The following is a 22,931-nucleotide window of genomic DNA, read 5'->3' on the forward strand; positions in this document are numbered from 1 at the left end:
GCGTTGACTTTCTGAATACTTACACATTGTTTTTGCACATTTGAGCTTTTACTACAAACCAACGGATTACCAATGGAGCAGCTGTGATGTTAACCAAAAGATGACCTGATTTAGGTTTACGGTGTCTCCAAGTTGGTTTACACATCGAACTGAAACAAATACAACCACTGAAACCAACCGAGAACAATGCAGCTATGTGAATAACATGTTACTAAGCATTTTAGTTAATCAATTGCTACGTTCCATGATGGGATAGTCCAACTCAGAGATGCAAGTCGATTTTAAAGACATTTTCCAGTTTGTTTCTGGGCTGAAATCATTCTCGGTGGATTAAAAAGATTAATTAAAAACAGTAAAAAATAAAAATTTCAAAAAGACAATATATTTAATGTTTTACCTCCCTACTGAGCAAAAACATCCAAAAGACGTCAATTCAATGTCTTGAATTGAGCCAGAATCAAATTTCTTTTGAGGTCATTTCAATGTTCACTAATGTCGTCCACGTGACATCCTTACAGAGTTAAAATGTTTAAGTTTTTGCAATGTCTTTTTGGTGATCCGTCCTTCATCGGGTCGGCTAATGTTCCTAAGGTCGGATGACCAAAACATGGCATTTAATAAATCAGACGAGTGGCTCACCTGGTAACGCAAGCTGCTGAGGTTGAGGCCAAGGGTTCAAAGTCACCCGGTAGATTTTGCTGCATGGAGTAAAATTTGGCCGTCATAAAAACTTGGATATCTAAAAGTACATTATAAAAACTTAAAATTGTAGAGATGTCACTTGGTCATCACTAGTGTACGTTGAAAAGACGTCTAAAAACCTTTCACCTTTCCTTTTTAACGTTGAATTGATGTCTTTTGGAGATGTTTTCGCTCCGCGGGTCACCATCATCATTGATTTCTGTAAGTATACACTCGTCATTCTGAATTTGATGCCAGCAACACTTAAGTTTGGACAGGAGCTTCAAAAAACACCAGTGTTGAACATTTCAGAGGTTAACTGGTTCTTTGGTAACACGGTCGTAGTATCGTGATTGGATACGAAAGGGACGTCCTCCAAGGTCGTTCGCGAGCAAAGATGGGGTGAGTTTCACCACTTTATGAAACACATGATGGTATAAAAGATAATACTACAATACCTGTTGTCAGTAAACACAGTCTGCATGCAAATAACTGCATTCTGTTTTTATTTGCATTTCACACACTGGCCTACTTTCTTATAATCTGGGTTGTTGTAATAATAGAAGTGTAGAAGTGCACGGTGTGTTTGCAGGTTGCATAAGACCTGTCCCTACACTGACATGGCAGTTAATGAAGACAAGCAGAGACCTGGGACTTGTTTGCCTGCAGGGCTGCGGGCATACTTTCAAACAGCGAGCTGCATTTTTCTGTTTGGGAATGAGGCATGAGAATGTGAAGGTCTTAGTACTTTTGTATTAATTACAGTTCTGCCCTCACTGCTGCGTTTGAGTGACTTTCTGGCTTCTAGAAGCTTGTGTGGCTCAAACAGGATGTCATATCAAGATGAGTAGCTGACACAGCTGCCTGCCTGCCTGCCTGCTGTGTGGTACGGCTTCTTAAGAATCGGCGACTTCAGTCTCAAATGGGTCATTGCAGCCTGTTCGCGGTTTGAGAGAAAAATCACATGCAACACCGCGACACACTTGAAGAAAATGTTTGTGCGTGCAGAATACGGTGTGCTCTTCATCCCCGCAGAGATTCAATAAGTCCTGTTTATTAGCTGCATCTGGAAGGTAACCGATTAAAAAGCCGAGCGTCGCGATGTGGTTTAATGGTTTTATCTTCACAAGAGGTAACACTGCAGATGTTCATACAGACATCATAAAAAAAATCTGAATAATGTGTCATATATTCATCCATATATTGAAAAGTACATGAAATAATATTAATTTTAATAACATAACAACAAAAGGACAATGACATCTGTAATAAAAGTGGATTACAAAGTGACATTTTATGTAAATAACTCTTAAGAATTAGGTAACAGAAAACAAAATCAGACAGTTCCATTTAACCGTATGTAAAAACATCGAAGTGCTATTTGTTCAAAGCTACAAAATACACTTAAAAAGCAGGAAGCGTTTTTTAATTTCCTTCAAGGAAAAGTACTATAAAATAAGTTACAGTACAGTGAATTTGTCCAAACCGACTTTTGTTCCCGTCTTCCAGCCTTTTGTAAGCACAAACAACAGGATCTGTAACTCATACAGGAATAGAGAGATACTGTTTCCTCATGAGAGACGTCTTCCCCCGAGAGGAGATGAACGGCCGTGCTGTTGTCGATAACTGTGTGTGTGTCTACTGTGTTCATGTTTATAATAGCCGCACAAACACTTCTGAAAATGTGAAACCTTCTAATCTTCAACATGATCTGCGTGTCATCCTGCCCACATCCTTGGTTGAAAGAACTTTGTACTTCATGAGCTCAGAAAATTTGACAAATACTTCATGTTTAGTCACATAATAATAATAATAATAATAATAATAATAATAATACAGAGGCAAGTTCTCATACATCGTCAGCTGGCAAAGGAGGTATGTTGAACCTTGGTCTAGTAAAAAAAGCCATCTTCTCTCTGCAGGAAGAGAAAAGAAAACATATTTACACACACATTCTGGTTTACTGCAAAATAAAAGCCTGCACTGGTAAACAAAAAATGTTTTGGATGAAAACATACTGTAGATCTCCACCTGCTGCTGACTGTAATGACTTCATGAACACAATTTCTGTTGATTTTTCTACCGTATAGTGGTAGATTTGGTGGTAGGTTTTTATATAAAATAACCTCATTTCCTGCCCATTATTTAGAGTATCGACTCCACGTAAGACAAAAAAATAATCATGAAACAAGGTTTAAAAAATGAGGGCCGATTATACTTAAGGAAAGAAGCAGCAGTCTGAACCATGGCGTTGAATAATGGACAAAACATTCTGATGTCACAGTAAAGTTTGACCTTTGACCTTCTGGATATAAAATGCCATCACATCCTATTAGATCCTATGTGAGATTTTGATGTGAGATCAAATGAACTGTTGAGGAATGGAAACGATAACGTTACATTACAACATTGTTCCCATGCTTTGAATTGTAAGCAGACAGGATAACGTTACTTATGGAGGAGATATGTTGGAGGGAGGCAGGGATCAGATGAGAGTGATAAAAAAACTCACCCGAACATCTCAGGGCACATGTCTGATTTTATGAACTTGCTGGAAGCACGAACTGGACGAGACTTCTGCCTCACAGCACTTACTAATCACGTTAGCCATTTTCACCTGACGCTAACATCTGCAGCCATAAATAATAAAAAATAAGAGTTACAGCAAGCCCAGCTAATGAGCCAAGATCTGGAGAGGCGCGGTCAACCTTGCCGTCCAACTCTGAGAGAGGTGTGTGCAGCCGAATCAATGAACGCCTTATCTTAGAGCTGACATTTGAAAACAGTATAATTGCAGATTACAACAAACGTGTACGGCGCTGCAGATGTTTTGTTTTTGAAAAGATGCAGCTTTTTTTTTGACAACTGCTCTGGTCTGATTATCGGACGGACTTTCAGAACAAAAGGGGAACTTAAATGAGGATATAGATCACTGGCGATGCCATACGCTGAGAAGCATCCAGAAGAATCGGATTGTGAGGCCAATACAATTACATAAAGTGAAAATGAAAATTATGATGCATTGTTTTACCATTTGATTGCCCTTGTGAACAAAAAAACGCTGCCAGCAGTTTCTTCAAGTCTGCCGTGCTGTTTAACGTACGGGACTTTCTGGCAGCTTACGTAACGTGCTTTGCTGCAACTGAGGAAGTAACTTCCTCACCCGTGAAAATGAGTCAAGTCTCTTGTGATGTCCTTACTATAGAAAAAATGTAGAACTGCAAGAATTACCAGTGAGGAGCTCAAAAGGAGCAAAAGTGTGTTATGAAATATGTTACATGGAGGCCAAACATGGTAAAACCACCCCTTGACCAAAGTATCTCACATTATGTTACTGAAGCTAAAGACTGTTTCAGTGAGAGGTTAAAATTCCCAGAAGAGTAACAGTGCTGCTGACCAGGAGTCAGCATAATCCCAACCTGAACGTCTGCACCGGCAGGGGCTCCTTCTGGCTCTGCCCCCTCATCTGCAGAACCTCTTTGGAAGCCTTCCTCAGTCTCCTCTCTGCCGCCTCCTCCTGACGCTGCTCCTGCTTGCTTTGGTTGGCCTGTAGCACAACAAAACAAGAGTCAGCTGCTCGGCCCACGCTCACGTTGTTTGTAAAGTTACTGTAATGCTGTGCGTCCAGTCCAACCTGTCTCTGGGCCTCTCTGAGCAGGCAGCGGAAGCGCTCGTCCCTCAGGGCCCAGTGGGGGAGCTCCGGGTCCTCCCTGGCCTGCGGTTCTTCCAGTCGCAGCTTCAGCTCCCTCAGTGCGGTCAGCTCCTCCATCAGCTGCCTCTGACGCGTCCTGCAGGCCTGGAGATCCAGCTCCAGGTCCAGGGAGGTACGTGTCGGCTGCTCGGCCAGGGAGGAGCGGTACGACTGCTGCTTACACACACACACACACCCCTCAGAAACTAGATACTTAACACTTTTACATGTGGACACTTGAGACATTATAATGTGACTGTACCTGCTTATATCGCAACGTTCTTCTTTCCAACGTGTTCCTGACGAAGGGCGATTTCTTTGGTAGAGTTGAGCTGTCACTGTCGCTGCGATATAACTGAAAGATCAAATGCAGATAGGAGTTCAAACTGAGTCGTAAATGTGAGTCAACAGCCGACTGTCCACACAGGATTACCTCTTTTCAAACATTTGCACAAACTCACCCTGCACACATATTGACTCCGAGCGCCAGGAGAGAAGGTCTGAGAGCGAACGATGGTGCTGCCGCGCATGAATGGCGAGGCGTGACCCCAGCGACCTCCCCTCTCTTTGGGCCGGACTCGCACCAGCTCCGGGAACACGCCCTCCGTCATGGTGGCCTTCTCCACCTGCAACAACAAGTCACACACACACACTTTTAATTCACTTTCTGAATCCTTCGATTTTCTGATTATTTCCAAGTTTATGTGACAATATGTGTGTATGTTTTGGCTTCATGAGTTGGTTACATATTCAACTCTATAAATTGTTTCCTTTTTTAACATTTCGGGGGGTTTGTCTGCGTGCTTGTAATAAAATATTGTGAATATGTCGTATAAATATTGCATTGACACAATCATTCTATTAGAATAGGTTCCAATACACATTTGACTGTCCGATGAGCTGTAATCAGGCTAAACTCAACATCAGATACCCAGACTGTAAACTTTTAGTTGAAAACATGAAAAGTTTTAGAGTTTTTACTATCAGTTCTCCATGGTGTTATATTTTTTCTCAACAAATCAGAGGTCACCTGAGGCCTTTTTCATGCTCTGACAGGTGATTTAAGTGTTTTGCCAGCGGGTAAAACCAATTGGTAATTAAGTTGCGGCATTTTGAAAGGCCAGCGTTGTCCAGGTGAACAAAGTCGGCCAAATTCTGGTCAACTTTTACAGAGGAGCAACAGAAAGCATCCTGACTGGAAACACCACAAACTGGTACTGTATGTTTTGTGCACGGCCTAGGACAGGAAGGCTCTTCAGTGGGTGATTAAAACCGCCCAGAACATCACTGGTACCGATCTACAGAGCATCAGCGACATCAGTGAAGTGAGACGTCTGCACGGTGTGTATTCTCTTCATGTCTGTGACATATTCTACAGATACAGACATTAAAACTGTAGTGAAGTGCTGGTATAATGTTGATATGACTGTCTACAGGTCGTTTTCAGGTCTGTTTTTTCAGCGCACATGTCTCGGTAAAAACAGACGAGACGCTGAAACTCTACATAAAGCACCACTGAGAATCGCACTAGTCACGCTGGCAGTGTGTCCAGTTTGGCAGTCTTGAGTTTTGTTTTTTGATACATGAGCTTCGAGTTCACAGAACAGTGTGCATAGTTCCAGGATTTGTGGAGAAAAGCGTAATAAGAAAAAGTATGCGACTTGAATTGCAGCCAATTAGCTGTCATCTATCAGGTGATGTGACGTATCTTTAGCTTCGCAGAGGATCGGGGTCAGAATTGAGCTAAAAGCATGCAGACTACAATGGGACCAGATGCAGAATACGTTCTTGTATGTTTGGCATACTGCATTGGACGAACTAAATGTTTTTCTGGCATATTAAACAGTATAGCAGTTTGAATGTTGGAATGCAGCGTTTACGTGTCAGTGAATACGCAGCTCCACACCATCACTGCTGCAGACTTCACCTTCATAGTAGAGAGTTTGCTGGTCGTCTGTTCACAGCGCCCTCCGGTGGTGATGCAAATGCCCTCTGGACACAGCCCCTCTGAGCAGGCAGCGGTGAACGCTGTGCTGTTGCTGCAGCCGCTGTCCACGGACTCCGCCTGCCAACTCCTGCAAAGTATACCCTTGTCAGTTTAACGCACGTGCTGAAGGAAAAACAAGTGATTTTGTACACGACATGACAGAACTTGGGTCGAGCTGAAAGAGAAGAGAAAAAAAACCACACCTCTCAGACGCCGCCTCCCCCGGCTCATCCTTCTTCTCCAGCCTCTGCAGCTCCAGCTCTCCCTCCCGTTCCTCCAGATGGGAGGTGGTGGTGGTGTTGGTGGTGCGTGACAGCAGAGTGCACACAGTGTCCTGTAATGTCACAGAGAAAACTATCGGACACACTGTCAACATTCCTCCTCCCTGCTCTGACAGTGTGAAGGCTCATTTGGCTCGCGAGAAACATTCTTGTCAATTATTCACTTTTATGAGCTGCACACCTGCACACTGTAGGCTACAAGGTACTCAACAACAGTATCACGAAGATTTCTCCCAAAGGCAAGGCAGGCAGGATTTACACTTCAATACATTTAATGGGGCAATCTACTTATTTCTCCCTAGTAATGCCTCAGGATTGCTCATTTCTTTAGTACCGTGCCAGCAAGAGGGCACGACATGAAGTTTTCCCAAGCCCTGACTCAGGTGCATAATATCTCCCAACTCTCTACGAGCAGGCACACAGCCAAGCCCCGCGCATGTCAATCTTCTCCGAGCAGTCACAAGATGATAAAAGCAACAGTAAAGAAAAATCCTTCAAATGAAACTGTCACTCTTTGTGTTTTAGCTCTGACTCTGTTGTTTTGTCATTTAACTTGTTTTATTGTGAAGGTGTAGATCTGCTGCTTGTGCAAATATCTGACCAGTTCTATCATATAACTTACAGCAGGAAGGACTGAGACCTCGAAGACAACGAGAGATTTTCTACCACAACAGTCTGACAAACATCGACTGCTATTCACACAATGACACTGGTAAGATCAGTTCTCCTCCACAGTGCAGGGATCAGCTGGTCAGCTTACTGCTACAATCAACAGAGACTGGTCTATTTGTTGGTGCTTGTGTTTATCATGTGTTAAGTTATTACTGTGTTAATTATTCCAAATAACTGTATCCATAAAATATAAATCATACTGTAAATTACAGTACAGGTAAAAATCTAAGGTTGCATTGTGTTTTAATTCACATCTATAAATCTGATTCCAATCTGATACTGTTTATAACTTCACTAATAACTTAATTATTCAGTTAACTAAGGATGCATGATATAAAATCTGCCCCATACTGGGAAATGTATATTATTGGGTATTGATTGTATCAGTGGAAACGCAGCATGTAGGCACTCTGATACAGCAGGTGGTGGTTTGTAGCTAAACTGGTTTGCGATCTGCCACTAAAGGAGAAGAAGGAAAGGAGACAAAGTGTAGCACAGCGTTGTCGCTGTTGTTTTTACAATTTCAAAGAAAGACAACATGATTGAAATTTTTAAACAAACATTTTACCATGGCTCTATTTTAGGTCCTACTATATTTGCATTATATTTGCTCCCATTGGGGTCTGTTCTCAGAAAACACAATATTCTTTATCTTGCTGCTGACTTTGCTGATTAACACTGATAACATGCAGACATTGTTTTTCCTTACAAAAGGAGCATGACACAGGACATTTTTCCAATTATCAATAATATATATGAATGTCACTTTAACATTAATTTTATTTTTGGTAGTTAACATATTTACCTTTCCTATTTCATGTAAATGATCTTAATGTATTTTTAAATGTATCTGTAAAGCACTTTAGTCAACACGTTTCCACCTCCTGTAATGCTTCTCTCCATGTCCCTGAGGCGGATCCCATCATTTTCTGTTAACTGACACTGGTGTTATTCACAGAACAAAAATATGTATGCGTGTTTACCGTGGCTCTGGGCCTGTGCTCGTCCTCCTGGCTGTCGTGGTGTCTGCGGTGGCTAAGGCTCTTGTGTTCAGGCCTGGGCAACTCAGTCCCGCTCAACATCTGCACTCGCAGCCAGTGGTAAACCATCTCTGCACTTCCCTCACAGTCTGCAAGGCTCACCTGGGCTGTACCCTGCAGGAACACACAGACAATGTCAGTATTTTAATTCAGATAATGGCAGATCAGTGATGTCCAACATTAAGAATAAAGTATTATTTAAAAATGAACAAAATCAGTGCTGCTGTATCACTCATTATCATCATCAGTGCGATTATTACAATCTCTATGGAGCTTCTCAGCGTTTCAGACCCACCAGTAACTCCTCCTGAGCCTGCGGTCCCAGCGAGCAGACGGACAGCTGCAGAGCACACACCGCCAGGGCGTTTGCAGGGACAGGAATGCAGAAGCCTTCGTTGAAACTCATTTGGGACTGTGGCTCCAACGCTGTACAACAGTAAAACACACAGGCCCTGCCGGCGTCCAGTGGAATCAAGTGCACCTTCACGTACCTGGAAATGAACGCAACAGCATGAGATTTATATTAATTAAAAACAACAACTATTTAGCTATGATTTTGGAGATTTAGTAAAATGATCATCATCAATTTAAACTTCATGTCAAGCATCAGATACTGATGCTATAAACATACTGTCCATGTAGCTGCCCTGTGCTAAAAATAAGCAACTGTGGTCTTCATTCTTTCGTACGAGCACAGGGTTCCTTAGAAGGGACAGCTTTATCTTGTATGTATTTATCTGATTAAACAGTGAGGTGTTAAAATGTTGTCCGCCCTTAATGAAGTAACAGAAGTATAAAAATATAAAGTGATAACTAGTGAGCTGCAGAGACAGTGTGGTCAGATTCGACTGCACCAAATAGTGAAATCACACCCACAAACTCACCCCCTTTGTCATACAAATATAGGGACTCATTATTATTTTTAAAAATGTTAATTTATTTTTATTTTTTTCAGGAGACCGAACAACAGAGGGGGGATGACAACAGGTTGAACCTGAACCCTGGGCTGCTGTGTTGAGGACACAGTCTCTGCACATGGGGCACACCCTCGATTTTTTATTTCTATTTACGAATTTATAAATGTATGGTTTTTATGTTTACAGACACGCAGGCTGGACCACATGTGTCTGCATCTGGACAACCAAAATATTTTGCCTTTTACAATAATGAAAAACTTTTTGGGAAAAACTGTCAAAATCTTTACTCAAATGAACATGTGTAATTTCTTCATCAGGCTTTATCACAAACATATGTCTAAATAATAAGCTCGATCAGAGTTTAAAAGTGGTTCACACATTTTTCAAAATCCTCAACAGTCACCAAAAACTATTATTACCCACCCCATCAAATAAAAATAGCTCAGTTTGATGGGAAACTCCCAAATCTGACAAGTGTTCAGAAGTTGTTTCACCTTTCGACAGACAAACAGAATAACTGCTTCCCTTTGTTTCCAGTCTTTGTGCTAAGCTAAGCTAACCATCTCCCCACTTCATCCTGACCATACAGACATGAGAGTGGTACCAATTTTCTCATCTAACTCTCAACAAGAAGTCAAATAAGCATATTGCCAAAAATGTCAAACTGTTGCTTTAATCGTACTCACACTTTATAGCCGTCTCTCACAGTGGACCTGTTCAAATTCTTGAGCTGCAGCAGATGTAGCCGGAGAGACTGAGAACTGGACTCCCACCTGTAAAGAATAAAGTAGAATATGGAGCTGGACACTAACTAATAACCAGGCCACCCACATACAGCCTACACTAACAGTTTACTCACAGCAGTCCCAGCTGGATCTGGGTGGGCTCGCTCACAGAGGTCAGCTCTTTCATGTAGGACATCTCGTCGGACTCCTCTGCCCTGTTGGAGGAACGACAAAACAAGGAATAACAAATGTGGTTCCTCTTTTATTGGAGACAAAATGAAGATAGTCCTGCGATGTCACATGACATATTCGTGGACTTGCTAATAGCTTTTGGCTATTTTAAGTAATTGATAAGACAAGATGACTTTTATTAATTTCTAAGATTTAAAAGACTGATCTTCATTGCTTGCATGGCACTTAATGCCACTTGAACAAGACGATATCATTCCCACAACAGTCCTACTTTAAGTGCCATGTATTTTGGGTGTTGCAGTTGCCTCCTCTGTCACTAGGAGGCGCAGTTGCTCCAGACAGCTGGATGTTCATGTGACGGTGGACCTCTTCTCACCTTCTGCCCCAGGCCTCGAACACGCCACTGTCAGTGGCCAGAGCATCCTCAGACACGCCTGCAGACACTCTCCTGGCCCTCCTGCCGCTCCTGTTGCCGCTGTTTCCCCTCAGAGTCACTCCTATGGAGAAAAACACACCCAGTTAGATATCAGGTACTCTTCATTCTTTGGGACAAGGCTCAGATTTTACACTTGCCTGTGGAGGTGAAAGCCCCCGGAGCCCCGCTCTCTCTGTGACTCTTGCCGTCCAGTTGATGCACAGCTGCTGGGCCCACCGCGTCCTCACCACTCAACATGGCGCTGTGTGACAGGGTTTGAGACTGCGCCCGCAGCCCCTCCAACAGGCCACGACCCGCCTGCTCCATGTACTCCTCCGTCATCTGGGTGAGAGGGCAGTCCTGAGGGGCGGAGTGATAGGGTGTGTCCATGGGAGAGCTGGGGGGCGACAGGGAGGAGAGCGAGGATCGGGAGGAGAGGGAGGCCAGGGACTGCGGGGTGTCGTGGGAGCGTTTGGTTTTGCTCTGGGTCAGGGGATCAGGAGTATACATGGAGCAGTCTCTGGACACAGTCTCAGGTTGCAGCAGGTAGCGTAGGTGGGGGTCGAGCGGCTCCCCAGCCCCGTCGTGGCGCTCATACTGGGGGACGCCGTAAATGTCACTGAAACTGATGGAGCTGAGGGAGCCTCGGCTGGACGCCAGCGAACCCCGACTAGAGGCGAGAGAGCCACGGCTGCTGCTGGACGACACCGTCAGAGAACTGGCCGACAGGCTGGAGACACAGAGGACAGAGACGCGTGAGAGAAGACACAGAGGTGCACTGAGGAACAACTGCAATAGTGATAGACCTGAACAATCATTGAACAATCATTGGGGCCAAATTCAGCAATAGCCACTTAATACTGAATAATATGAATCTAGAAAGTAATTACTAACCAAACTCAAGTTAAGTTCCTCAAAAGCGTATTTCAAACACTAGTTAATCTAAAGTTTGACATCAAAATGTATTTTTTTCCTGCAAATGTGAATCACTTCCAAATATTACTTATCAGTCTCTTTCATTACTAATCATCTGTATGCGTAACAGCCCTGAGGAAACCATATTGGTCAATCCCTAAACAGAAAGCTTTTAAAGTGAGTGTGTGCTGCACCTCTTCAGCTGGGAGTGAAGGTAGGTGGTGATACGTGTCGCCTCCTCCAGCTGCCTCAGCAGAACGTTCCTCTTCTCCTGCTGCAGGATCCTGACATTAAATGCAGAAGAAGTTCAGTTAAGTTTAGCCAGTTAAATGAGGTCTGAGTCTAAGAAGGGTTATACTGCAGAGAAACTTGTCTGGTCTACCCTAAAAATAATCATGTCCGTCTTATGTCTTTATCCTACTGTAAAATCCAGCAGACAGCAGGTCCACATCAGAAAGCACACCATCTTAAAGGGTTAACTGGGCTATGACGGCAGCTTTATTACCCCTCCAATCACAGGAGCATGACACTAAGACTAATAGATAACCTCACAGTGAACACACAATGACACATTTTACATAAAATGGAGAATAAATGTGATTGATTTAAATAAAAAGAAGAAACAGAAGAAGAAAAGAAGAAAAAATAAATAGAAGAAAAGGAATAAGAAAAAGAAGAAAAAGAGCAGAAGAATTTTTTTTAAATTTTGAAGAAAAAGTAAAAAAGAACAAAAAGAACAAAAAAAGAAAAAAATTAAAAACAAGAAAAAAAGGAGCAGAAGAATTTTTTTGAAAAATTGAAGAAAAAGTAAAAAAGAAGAAAAAGAAAGAGAAGACAAAAAGAAGAAAAAGGAGCAGAAGAAAGAAAAAAATGAAAGAAGAAAAAAAGAAAAAAGAAGAAGAAGAAATCTGCTTAGAGTCACCTCAGAGTGGTTTCATCGTATCAATATAGCACGGTGACTGAATACATAGAACATGTGCATGCAATGATTAATCCATGTTATAAAAAGAGAAACCAACTGGTTTCTATATTCAAGCTGCACACGTCAGAAACATTATGAAGCTGTGTTTGTGGTGGTGGAGATGATGGAGAGAGGAGATCTCTGTCTGACTGACAGGACCAACCAAGAAGACCATGTCAGTAGCAACAAACCCTTGTCATATGTCATGAAGTCTTCATTTGGCTGTCTGTCAGTGCACTAACATGCAGTAAAATGCCTTTATGATACCTGATGTGATGCTGATGTTGTTAGCCTGCAATCTTGTTCACAGGTGATTGATTGTTCTGTACAGCTCATTAATCAAAGGCTAAAAAATCAGCAATTCATTTAACGGGCATTTGATTGTGAGTGATATCTATCTCATGACTCTTACTATGTTATTGCCAAGTTTAAACTTGCGCATACAGATAAATGAAAGCACTGTGTTTGTGTGTGTCACGTGGCTAATTATTTTTTTACCAATTTTTTCATGCATTTTATTTCTAAAATGGATTCACATTGTTAAACATGACCCTCATGACATTTATACTCATATAAAAAACAAAACAAAACAGTAAAAAAGGTGTTATCTAGAAGTCCAGTGTGCAGGTGCTAAAATCCTAAACCCTGACATCTCTCTCACCTCTGATTGGCTCCCTGGCTCTGGGAGCTGTGGGCCCTCTGCACCTCCTCCTCCAGCCTGGAGCGCTCCTCCTCCAGCTGCAGCAGCGTCTCTGAAGAGTGCTGCTGCTTGCTGACCAGGATGATCTCCTGCAGGAGGGCCTCCTTCTCGCGCAGGAGCTGCATGAAGTCCCGGTCACGGTCCGCCTCGGCCCGCCCCGACCAGCTCTCACTGTCCAGCTGTGCTAGCTGGTGCTGTATACTCTGCACCCTGAGAGGACAGCGAGGAAGAAGAACAACGTAGTTCAAAATGCATATTTTGAATTTTCTCTCTCTCTCTCTGGCACTGGGTAAACCACGGGTACAGCAGACACATCAGCGGCGGCACAAGCGCTAACTGAAAACATATGTTTACATTAACTGTTGGAGCAAAATGTGCCTGGCACTCTGAGTGAAGGGCACATCAAAAATTAAAAATCATCACCCTCATTCTCCTCACAGCCCTCTCTCTCAGCTCAGATCACACACTTCACAATATCATCCATCATTTTCAACATATGCACAATGTCTTGCTTTTTCATTTTCACAAAGGCTCAATGAACCGTTATATACTCAGAATAATATGATAGGATATTATCACAATATAATTGCCAGTATTTAGTCAGTCGGACATTCAGCTATCAAAAATCAGCGTAACTGATTACGAACAAACATCTCTGACAAGGTAAAATTAATATTATAAGTAGGAACTCTTCATTTACTGTATTTAATAATTCCACTACAACATATTTTCTCTCTTATAAAACTGTATGGAATGAATTATGCAGTTTTGTATGTACAACAATATGTAAGCTGTCATTCAGAGGCTAAAGAAAAACAACTAAATCTTAAGTCTGAAGCACAAGATTTGTTAAAAAATCTGGATAATGGAAATACACATTTCCCTCATTATAAATCCAACAATGCATTGCTATAGGTTACATGCACAATCTGATATCACTGTGTTGGTGTTGTATAACTCAGAACATTAACACATCTCCACCCCCTTCTGCATGTGTGCAACAGTCGTGTGTCATTTTCAATTAGTTTTAAGTTTTATATTTACTGCTGAGGAACAAAATATAGATTCCAACCTGCCCAAGATCATTTTTGGTTGTTTTAATGTAGTATGTTTGCTTATCGTCGGTCAAAAAGATTCTTTGTTATCTTAAATGAATATTGTCTACCACTTTATAAGTAAAGTGTAAAAGGTCAATAAAATAAAATAAAATCTGCAGATTCCATTTGGGTTTGATAATCAGTAAATAGTAGAGCAATATATGTGAAATGGGATACGGGATATAATCCTGGTCTCCTGATTCTGGCACTTATCGCATTCAATCAGAACAGCTTGCTCCAGATGCAGACTGGACAGACGGACGTTTTGCTCAGTTGAAATGAGGGTCTGGGGCCAACATGAATTATGATGTTCTGGCAACAACAGCAACACAGTGATATCAGATCCACGGTATGTTTCACAAGCCAAAGACTCACAAAGTCATGTCATGTCTTTGTGTCCAACCTCTAATAAGTACATACTGAAGATTGATACATAAAAAATACACTGACATGCTGTATGTCAGTGTGTTAGCATTTTTCCAGAAATGTCAAATGATAACTTTCTTTCTCAAAAGAAATTAGGATTTTCGATAAAGCTGTACATCATTTTGGGTTTATGTTGCAACACTAGATGAGTCAAAGGCAAAACGCACACCACTTTCTTTTTTAATGGTGCAAAGAATCAAATCCCAAAAAACTCAATTCCAATGAAATTAGTATTTTCCTGCGCACACTTTCCACTGCATTGATTACTCAAAAAAAAAAAAAAAAATGTTTCTGTCACCAAGACCTTTCTCAAGACAAAGATTGTGCACAGGACATACTATTTTTCGTTGGAATTATGTTGCAACACTTAATATAATAAAATGTGATGACTACTTAATATAAACAATATTTGCATGAGTGTTTGCTGAGTTAATGTGAGCTGCAGTGTTAAGTGCAGCCTCTGTGCACTCTGCACAAGTGTTTACAGCAATATGGCAGAATCAGCTCAATGTAAGACCACATAATCTGAGCCAAGCAGACATTTGATGCTGCGACTATAATGACAGCATTCAGCGTAGTCATTTTTTTTGCTGAGCCATTACTGCTGCATCAGCCAGTGGTCTTACAGGTGTGTGTCAGCCACACATCTATTCAGACAGAGTTAAGTGGGATCTGAGAGAGCGAGTCCTCGCTCTCCTCTGATGAAATGACTGTGTTTATGTATGCTGGATTTCAGACAGGGTGACTCAGTGACAGAGCATGCAAGTTTCCACAGGTCTCTCCTCTCACTTACTCTCTCTCCCTCCCTCCCTGATGTCAGGGCCCTTGAATCTTGTAAAAAAAAAAAGCGTGCATGGAGCCAGCGTAATAACACTGCCACTCTTGCTGCTGCAGCTATCATCCCAGCTGGAACATACACTGTCCAACCAGGAGAGTGTCAATCATTCAAACTTCATGTCATACCAGTGCTGAATTCATAAACTCTCCTCATCAAAATTACCAGAAGCTCAGGCTTCTTTCAATGTTGATTTTGACAGCGTGTAATTTCGCGTGCGCTATAGGGTCAGCTGGGATATATTTAACCAAACAGTGTGTATATTAAACCACCTTGTGGAGGAGCAGGGTGGACACCGAGGCAGGCGGTGGGCAGCGCTCTATCTGGCTGTGCACACAAAGGCAGCACACAGTCAGCAGCAGCGTGGCCAGGGAAGAATGTGACCACCCAGCTCATTCCGCTGGCCAGACATCGCTCAGCAGCCACGGCCACCGGGCGCAAATACTATTCATAACACGCCCTCCCACTGGACTACGAGCAGGCCCCGAGGAACGAGAGGGGGCTGACAGGGCCTGTGAGTCAGTGCTGCATGCTGGTGTGTCATAGTACTATGGCTGATAAACAACAAAACAGACAGACGCACTTACTTTTTCTTGGCCTCCTCATATTGCCAGTTGACTTTCACTTTGTCCACTAAATGCGAGGAATCTTGGGAACCATACTGAAAAAAAGAGGAAACATAGAAAGATTTAAAGTGCCTTTAAACCACAGCAGTTTACATCACAAATAGCAGTTGCGACATGGCTTACAGGATAGTCATTTCAGACGTATGAGGGGAGTGTAGGGAGCTTCCTGCAGCTGATGTAGTCATCATTGTGGCAGCTGATAACACTTTCAGGGCAGGGCATCTACCCTATATGCCACAACTTGAGGCCTGTATTTTTAGCCTAGTTTTATGTACTTACTTTTGGAAAAATAGCCATTACAAGTATACCAAATTAGCTATTGTATATATGTCCTGTTTGCAATGTCCCCATAGATGTTCAGACAACTAGCATTGGATTAATCTGATGCTGAAGGAAACTTAAAAATATGATGATTCTCAGGCAAGTTCTGTAGTTATAAGGAGCGTCCTGGAAGAGGAATTATGGATGTTTACATGAAGAAATGTGGGTCACACTGCATTAGAGCTGCAACAATCAATCGATTAGTTTCCAACTATTAAATTAACTGGCGTAATTTTCTAAGAAAAAAAGTCAAAATTCTTCTTTAAGCATGAATATGTTCTGGTGTCTTCACTCCTCTATGACAGTGAACTGAATGTTTTTGCATTGTGGACAAAACAAGACATTTGAGGACGTCGTGTTGGGCTTTGGGAAACACTGATCATCATTGTTGACGACAATGGTGACATTTCCCGCACCAAACAACTAATCGATTAATCAAGAAAATAATTGACAGGTAAAACAACAATGGCAATAATTGTGAGTTGCAGCCCTAAACTGAACTTATATGACTCGGAGAATGAGCACATCACGCCTCACGTCTCCCCCTCACAGAGCGGAAACCTTTGTTTTCGGGGGAGACAGGGAGGAGTAGCAGCGTCACCTACCTCTCCCATGATGTCAGTCTGACAGCCAGTGTCACAGTACTGCTGCAGATTGCAGGAGTCACCCGCGGTTCCAGTGCTGTTCACCACCTCGCTGGCCGAGTCGCCGATAGACAAGCTGCTTTGGAAGTTCACCGTCAGCTTAGCCAGGCTCTGTGGGATGAAATAGTGATTACTGACAAAGGAATCATCTGTATAATAATAATAATAATAATAATAATAATAATAATAACAACAATGTAATCTGAAGTTCTTGTAAAAAAAAATAAAAAAATGCTTCTGTTCCTCATTTTGAAACCATTATAACATTTAAAGTGTGTCATTTGGCTTCGGTATGTGTTCATAAATAAACTATGACATGGTCAGGAAATGCCTCTGCAAATGTGGCCCGACAATCTGACTGAATCACCGTCTATTATTCATAACACACTCCTTACCCCGTTACATTTTTTTTTGCTATGCTGACAAAATCAGTGATGTGGTCTGTGATTCACATGTCTGGAAATGTGTTTTATTAAGAGACAATGATGAGAAGCAGCAGATCAGACAGTAGAGGTTAACAGACACTAGAGGTCAGCAAAGAATATCCCAACAACAATCATTTCAGAAGTGAAGCGCAGATTGCAGGATGTGGAGGGAATCTTTACCTGGATGAGGTCCTGCCTCTCCTTCTCGCCTGTGCTGATGGCCTTCTTGATGCTCCGCAGCTCGTTGAAGATGGCTTGAGCCTCGTCCAGCTTGTAATTCGTCTGACTGCAGGACATCTTCCTGTCGATCCTGTGACACAAACGCACACGTTAAGATGTCTTCCCTGAGTTGTCTCGTCATCCTAAGACAACTCATACATGAGTTTAATCAAGCGATATTATGGAACTGATTTTCTGTACCTGTTCCTTTTAAAACTGTTGCTCTACATATGTGTCGTTTTTAACTGCTGTTTTTCTTCTTTTTTATTTTCCTTTTCTGTGAAGCACCTTGTTTAGAAAAGTGCTATATAAATAAAGTTTATTATTATTATTGCATTATTACATTTATCATTTTTGGCCTCAGTATTAGAACTGAATAATTTGGCTTTAATTAGGGATTCAATTCATTTGTGTTAAACTTGACTACAACAGCAATGTGCTAAAAAGTATTTTAGCACATTACTATCTCTCTGGTTTGTTTAGGAACAGTTCGGACAGATCTTTATGATTCTACCTTTAAGATGAATAGTCTTTGAATTATATTAATATGACATGAGGTTAAGTTAGTTTTTTTACACAAGTATTTGTAGTATCTGTCAAAATCTGCTTTGTTGAAATGTTTTTTTACATAATCCAAATCCTTCTTAATTTTCTCAGCAAAGGATAAGACAAAAACAGATGCTGTTGCATAAAAAACAAAACAAAAAAGTCTACTTAGACACGACATCTGAAAGCTCAAATGTGCCTGATGGGCATCATTACACAATATACATCACTATTTACTCATTTATTTATCTAGCAACAGGGTGGGCGTGTGGTCAGTTATGAAATACTAACACTACATGTGACAGGCCAGTGAAAATACTAATTGCTGTTTCCACATGCTAAGATAATGTTTTAGTCTTTCAAGTGCTGCTTTGGAGGAGAAGTCTCCCCTACAAGAGTCAAGACCCATCAGAAAACTAAGATATATCGAGAGACTATTTCATTAATCATTCTGTAGATTAACAAAAACAGATCCTATGATGAACATGACCAATCTGCTCTCCTGCTTTGAAGTGACTGGTCTTGTACTCTTGAGTGTGGGTATGAGGAGGGGGGATTGGTTGGTTCTGTTGGTCGGGGAGCAGGAGGGAGTGCGGCACGGTGCCTCCTCCATCACTGGGCCTGGCACGTGGCCCCCGCTCTCACCGCAGCCCGCTTCCTTCACTCTCCTTCAACAGCAGGTACTGTTCATCCACCCGACCCTGCCTCTTCCTCCCAAAACAAGCTCTGCTTTGTTCCCCCCACCCCATTGGCACTGCCTGGGAGTTTATATGCTTAGCAAAAAAAAAAAAAAAACACTACCCACCCCTCAGTGCCTGCCTGTATTGAACCCCCCACCCTGTGTATATACTGTAAAGAAGCAAATATGCACACATTTTCTTTGCAAGCAACAGGTTTAGGTTGATTAAAGCAAATAAAAACACCAGTTCAGATGTTGGTTACTGATACGGAGTTAAATAAACAAGTATAATGTTTGAAAATTTGAGAAGATTATCAAGATAAGGTGGACTACAGATGAGCAGAAAGATTCTTGTCCAAAGAGATAAACACCGAACTCCAACTCCTGAATTCTTTCAGGGGAGCAGTGATGATTAAGGAGGGGGGCAGCTCTACGTTAGTTTGCTTTATCTGATGCGACATGAGCACGGAGAACAATTAGCTTTATTGCTGACAACAGCTGAGATTGGAAAAACAACAGCCGTAGGGTCCCTCCTGGCCTCAACCCCTACTGGGCAAAAAGCATCCCAGAAGAAACAATAGGACGCGCGCACACACTGACAAACAAAGGCACAAACAGACATGCGAGTACGTATACACGCAAGTAAGAGAAAAACACTCAAGGGGAGGATGCGTCCATGTTTTCTGCAAGCTGTGTATTCTCCTGGCTATTCTGGGAATCACTCGAGTTGTGTATTATCTAAGAGATAAGGGACTCTTTGCCAGGACTCAGGAAGTGCAAAGGAATTTGCTGCCAGATATCTCTGTGTTTTTGAAACTTGCTCTCGGGCCCACACCTCCCCTCCCCTCCCCTCTCCATGGAGCAACTTCCTCTCCAGGCTGAGCCTTGGCTCCCTGCACTCCACTGGTGCATCCTCTTCCTGAGGTGGAGTCCCCTTTTCCATCAAAAACTCCCTCCATTTGCCTTTTCTCAAACGCTCTCTCTTCTTTTTTTTCCCTGTGAGAGGTGGAGCTTCTAATTCTAACATGAAATTTGGAGCTGCTCAGAAATGTTTCCAGCACAAAAGACACTATGTGTATGTGTTTAAATACCAAAATAAACTGAAAGAAAATAGGAAACTACCTCTAAAACACAAGCTAGAGGAAAGTATCTCCTCATTATTCCTTTAAAATCAAATTTTCTATATGGGTCAAAGGGTTTTTTTGCTCCACATCTTTGAAATCTCACCATTTACCATGTAGATGAATTAAATAATGTCAAATAATCTAGTTAAACTGTACCTCTACATGTGAAACATGTTTCTAAACCACATCAAATAGTTTGTATGACCACAAGGAGACATGTGGAAAGGAAAAGAGAGAGGGAACTGAAAAGGAGAGTTTGTGTTAATAGAAGATAGAGGAGGGAATAAAAAAGGAAAAAGGCTGCTGGGTGGGGAGCAGCAGGGGCCGAGTGTTGTAGGAAGGAGAAGGGTGGCCGTGGGAGGAAGGGTGGGCCTGGGACATAGAGGCAGAGGAACACTCACTCCTGCAGGGTCTCCACTCCCATTTCCTTATACTGCAGCTCCTGCTTCACCTGGGCCAGCTCCTGCTTCAGTCTGGAGAGCTGCGGACACAAGGGTTAACATGGCTCAACAATGGGCATCTCTCACCACCACCCGCCAAAACTGCTTAGTCATGACTGTTCACATACACGAACGCTCTGCTATGTTTATAGAGAGACATCTACACACACACAGTGGTTCATGTAGTGAGGGCGTCCAATTAGGGTTTCGTTTTGGAAAAATAAGAAAAATCTGGTACTTTATTTTGTATTAATTCAATGTTGTTGTATATCGACTTTAAAAGGGCGCTCCAACGGTTTAACATGCCACATTCTGTTTACTCATCAGTTTGAAAAAATAATCCTGATGTTGTCTCAGCCTGGGTGATAACATTTGAAGCCTGCTTTACAAACTGGGGATGTCGAGTTTGAGAGATATGAACAATTACCAGGGAGTGTCTGATGAAAGATGCTGCTGAATTGCATTTTGGGAAATGTAGGACCAAGTGTTTGTGGGTTCTGATCCAAACTACAGACAAAAAGTTAGGGTATCTCAGCATCTGCTGCTCTGAAACTATGGTCTTTGAGTTTTCTCTCATCTCATGCATACCAGCAGAAACTTTATTTTTAATTTCATTTAGTGAAATTATCATGCCAAGAGGATCAAAGTTATTACAATTCATCCTCTGGGGACCATGAACGTCATATTGATTTCAACCAGCAATAATATTTACTATGTCCATACTGACATTTACAGGAATAAAAATGATGAGCAGTGATTTTTATTGAACACGTGACTGGCTATAAACCACCTCGACGAAGCACTGGGCTTCACTGGTTACTTCACATTATAAATGTGTAATTTGTTGGTGAACAAGTCAATAATGAAACATGTACTGAACAACTTGTCATCATCAGATAATGAGGGACAACTGTAACATACATCTCCTACAATCCTCAAAAACACATCTGTCTTTGAAGCTTTTCATCTAACAAAATAATTAGATTGTTATCTGTAATTGTGGTTTCTATAGTAACATCAGAATAAAGTCCTACTCATCTTTTCAGTATAAAATCACCCTGAACCAAGAAACACCCTAACTCATGTGACTGATCCCAGAGAAATGTCCGACTTGGCAGTGTGAGTCAGTGACCTAGCCTCTGCCTGACCCTTTGATGATGATCTCATCCTCATCCTTTTGAGGCCCCGGGCCAGAGCCACAGTATCCTGTAGGGGCCACACCCCAGCCCCCTTTTCTACCCAAAAGGGCCCCTCGCTGCAGCCCATTGTTCTCCTCCGATAATGACTTACCCGCTCTCTTCTACAAGCTATTTCCACTTTGATTTGGTCGGGGTCGTATTTCGTGTTTGAGGATGAGCCGGAGAGCGCTGTGAAGACACAAAAACAAAGGACAGAGAGAGGGAGGGGTCAGCAGTTAGTTGATAGCGATGATTTTTAAGTTCACTAGTAAGAGCTGAAGGGGGATCAAGTGTCGTCTCCCAGCCTTTGCTCTCTGTGGTCGCCCCCTGGACGCTTTGTGTCTGACAGCTGGCTGGAGTCTGAGGGTAAACTGGGTAGAGGTGGATAAAAGGGAGGGTGGGGTGAACCAGGAATGGGGATTTAGGAAGATATTCTATAGATCTGCCCCCCACCAGCTCCTGAAGGGACATCAACCGTAAAGCAACACCTGGCCAGATAATTAGGTCAGCTAAGGTCGGGTTTTTGGTTGTCATGGAGCCTTCCAGTTCACACATCTCTCATCCATTACTTCTCTCTTTCCTGATATTCTTTTGATTACGAAACACAGCTGGACATTAGTGTGTGTCTTACTGCTGGTTATGGAGCGGTTGTCCTCAGAGAGCTCATGGAAGAGCAACATTTCCTGCTGAGCCAGCTCCAGACGCTGCTGCTTGACCAGGTACATCTCCTTCTTGGCTTTGAGGGCCTCCTGGGCCACCACAAGGTACTCCTTCAGCATGCGTTCCTGCTCCTGCCGCCATTGAGTCCGCGGGTTCTCAATCTGGGTGGTCTCTGAAACCAGGACACAACACAGGTGTCACGTAAGCAAATAATCCGATAAAGATGAGAGATATTATAAATCAGAGAAGCAGGAAGCGAGCTCTGTGTTCATGTTTTTATTTTCATTCACACCTTTTTTTGTTTTGTTTTGTTATTTTAAGTGCTTGGAAGAAAGTGGGGCAGTACTCACTGTTGATGTGGTCGATGTAGTAAACTCCCACTTGCTGGTCATAAACTTCCTCCCACCCGAGAGGCAGTTCATCTCCAACACAGTCGGCAAACGTCAGCGGTTTGGTGATCCTGAAATGATTTAAAATCTATTTAGTGCAACAGTGACCCCAAGGAATGCACTTGTGCAATTTAATATCAGCCCA

General features: G+C 42.2%; 1 protein-coding gene across 1 annotated transcript in view; it reads right to left on the bottom strand.

Moving 5' to 3' along the window:
• Positions 1-1,783: 1,783 nt before the first annotated feature.
• wwc3 (WWC family member 3) overlaps positions 1,784-22,931 on the bottom strand; it is a 33,250-nt gene continuing 12,102 nt past the window's right edge. Inside the window, exons 2-23 of the mRNA XM_084355264.1 lie at positions 22,748-22,857; positions 22,369-22,569; positions 21,850-21,926; positions 20,521-20,600; positions 17,732-17,861; positions 17,088-17,237; positions 16,123-16,196; positions 13,139-13,387; positions 11,711-11,800; positions 10,760-11,331; positions 10,563-10,683; positions 10,129-10,209; positions 9,956-10,042; positions 8,648-8,843; positions 8,296-8,466; positions 6,563-6,693; positions 6,300-6,447; positions 4,834-4,998; positions 4,635-4,727; positions 4,316-4,546; positions 4,101-4,228; positions 1,784-2,597 (exon numbers count right to left, since the gene is read on the bottom strand). Coding sequence (XP_084211390.1) covers positions 2,531-2,597; positions 4,101-4,228; positions 4,316-4,546; positions 4,635-4,727; positions 4,834-4,998; positions 6,300-6,447; positions 6,563-6,693; positions 8,296-8,466; positions 8,648-8,843; positions 9,956-10,042; positions 10,129-10,209; positions 10,563-10,683; positions 10,760-11,331; positions 11,711-11,800; positions 13,139-13,387; positions 16,123-16,196; positions 17,088-17,237; positions 17,732-17,861; positions 20,521-20,600; positions 21,850-21,926; positions 22,369-22,569; positions 22,748-22,857 — 3,352 coding nt within the window. The 3' untranslated portion in view covers positions 1,784-2,530. The remainder of the gene's footprint in view (positions 2,598-4,100; positions 4,229-4,315; positions 4,547-4,634; positions 4,728-4,833; positions 4,999-6,299; positions 6,448-6,562; positions 6,694-8,295; positions 8,467-8,647; positions 8,844-9,955; positions 10,043-10,128; positions 10,210-10,562; positions 10,684-10,759; positions 11,332-11,710; positions 11,801-13,138; positions 13,388-16,122; positions 16,197-17,087; positions 17,238-17,731; positions 17,862-20,520; positions 20,601-21,849; positions 21,927-22,368; positions 22,570-22,747; positions 22,858-22,931) is intronic.

The sequence above is a fragment of the Pagrus pagrus genome (assembly GCF_965226575.1).
Source record: "Pagrus pagrus genome assembly, chromosome: 6".
Taxonomy (NCBI): domain Eukaryota; kingdom Metazoa; phylum Chordata; class Actinopteri; order Spariformes; family Sparidae; genus Pagrus; species Pagrus pagrus.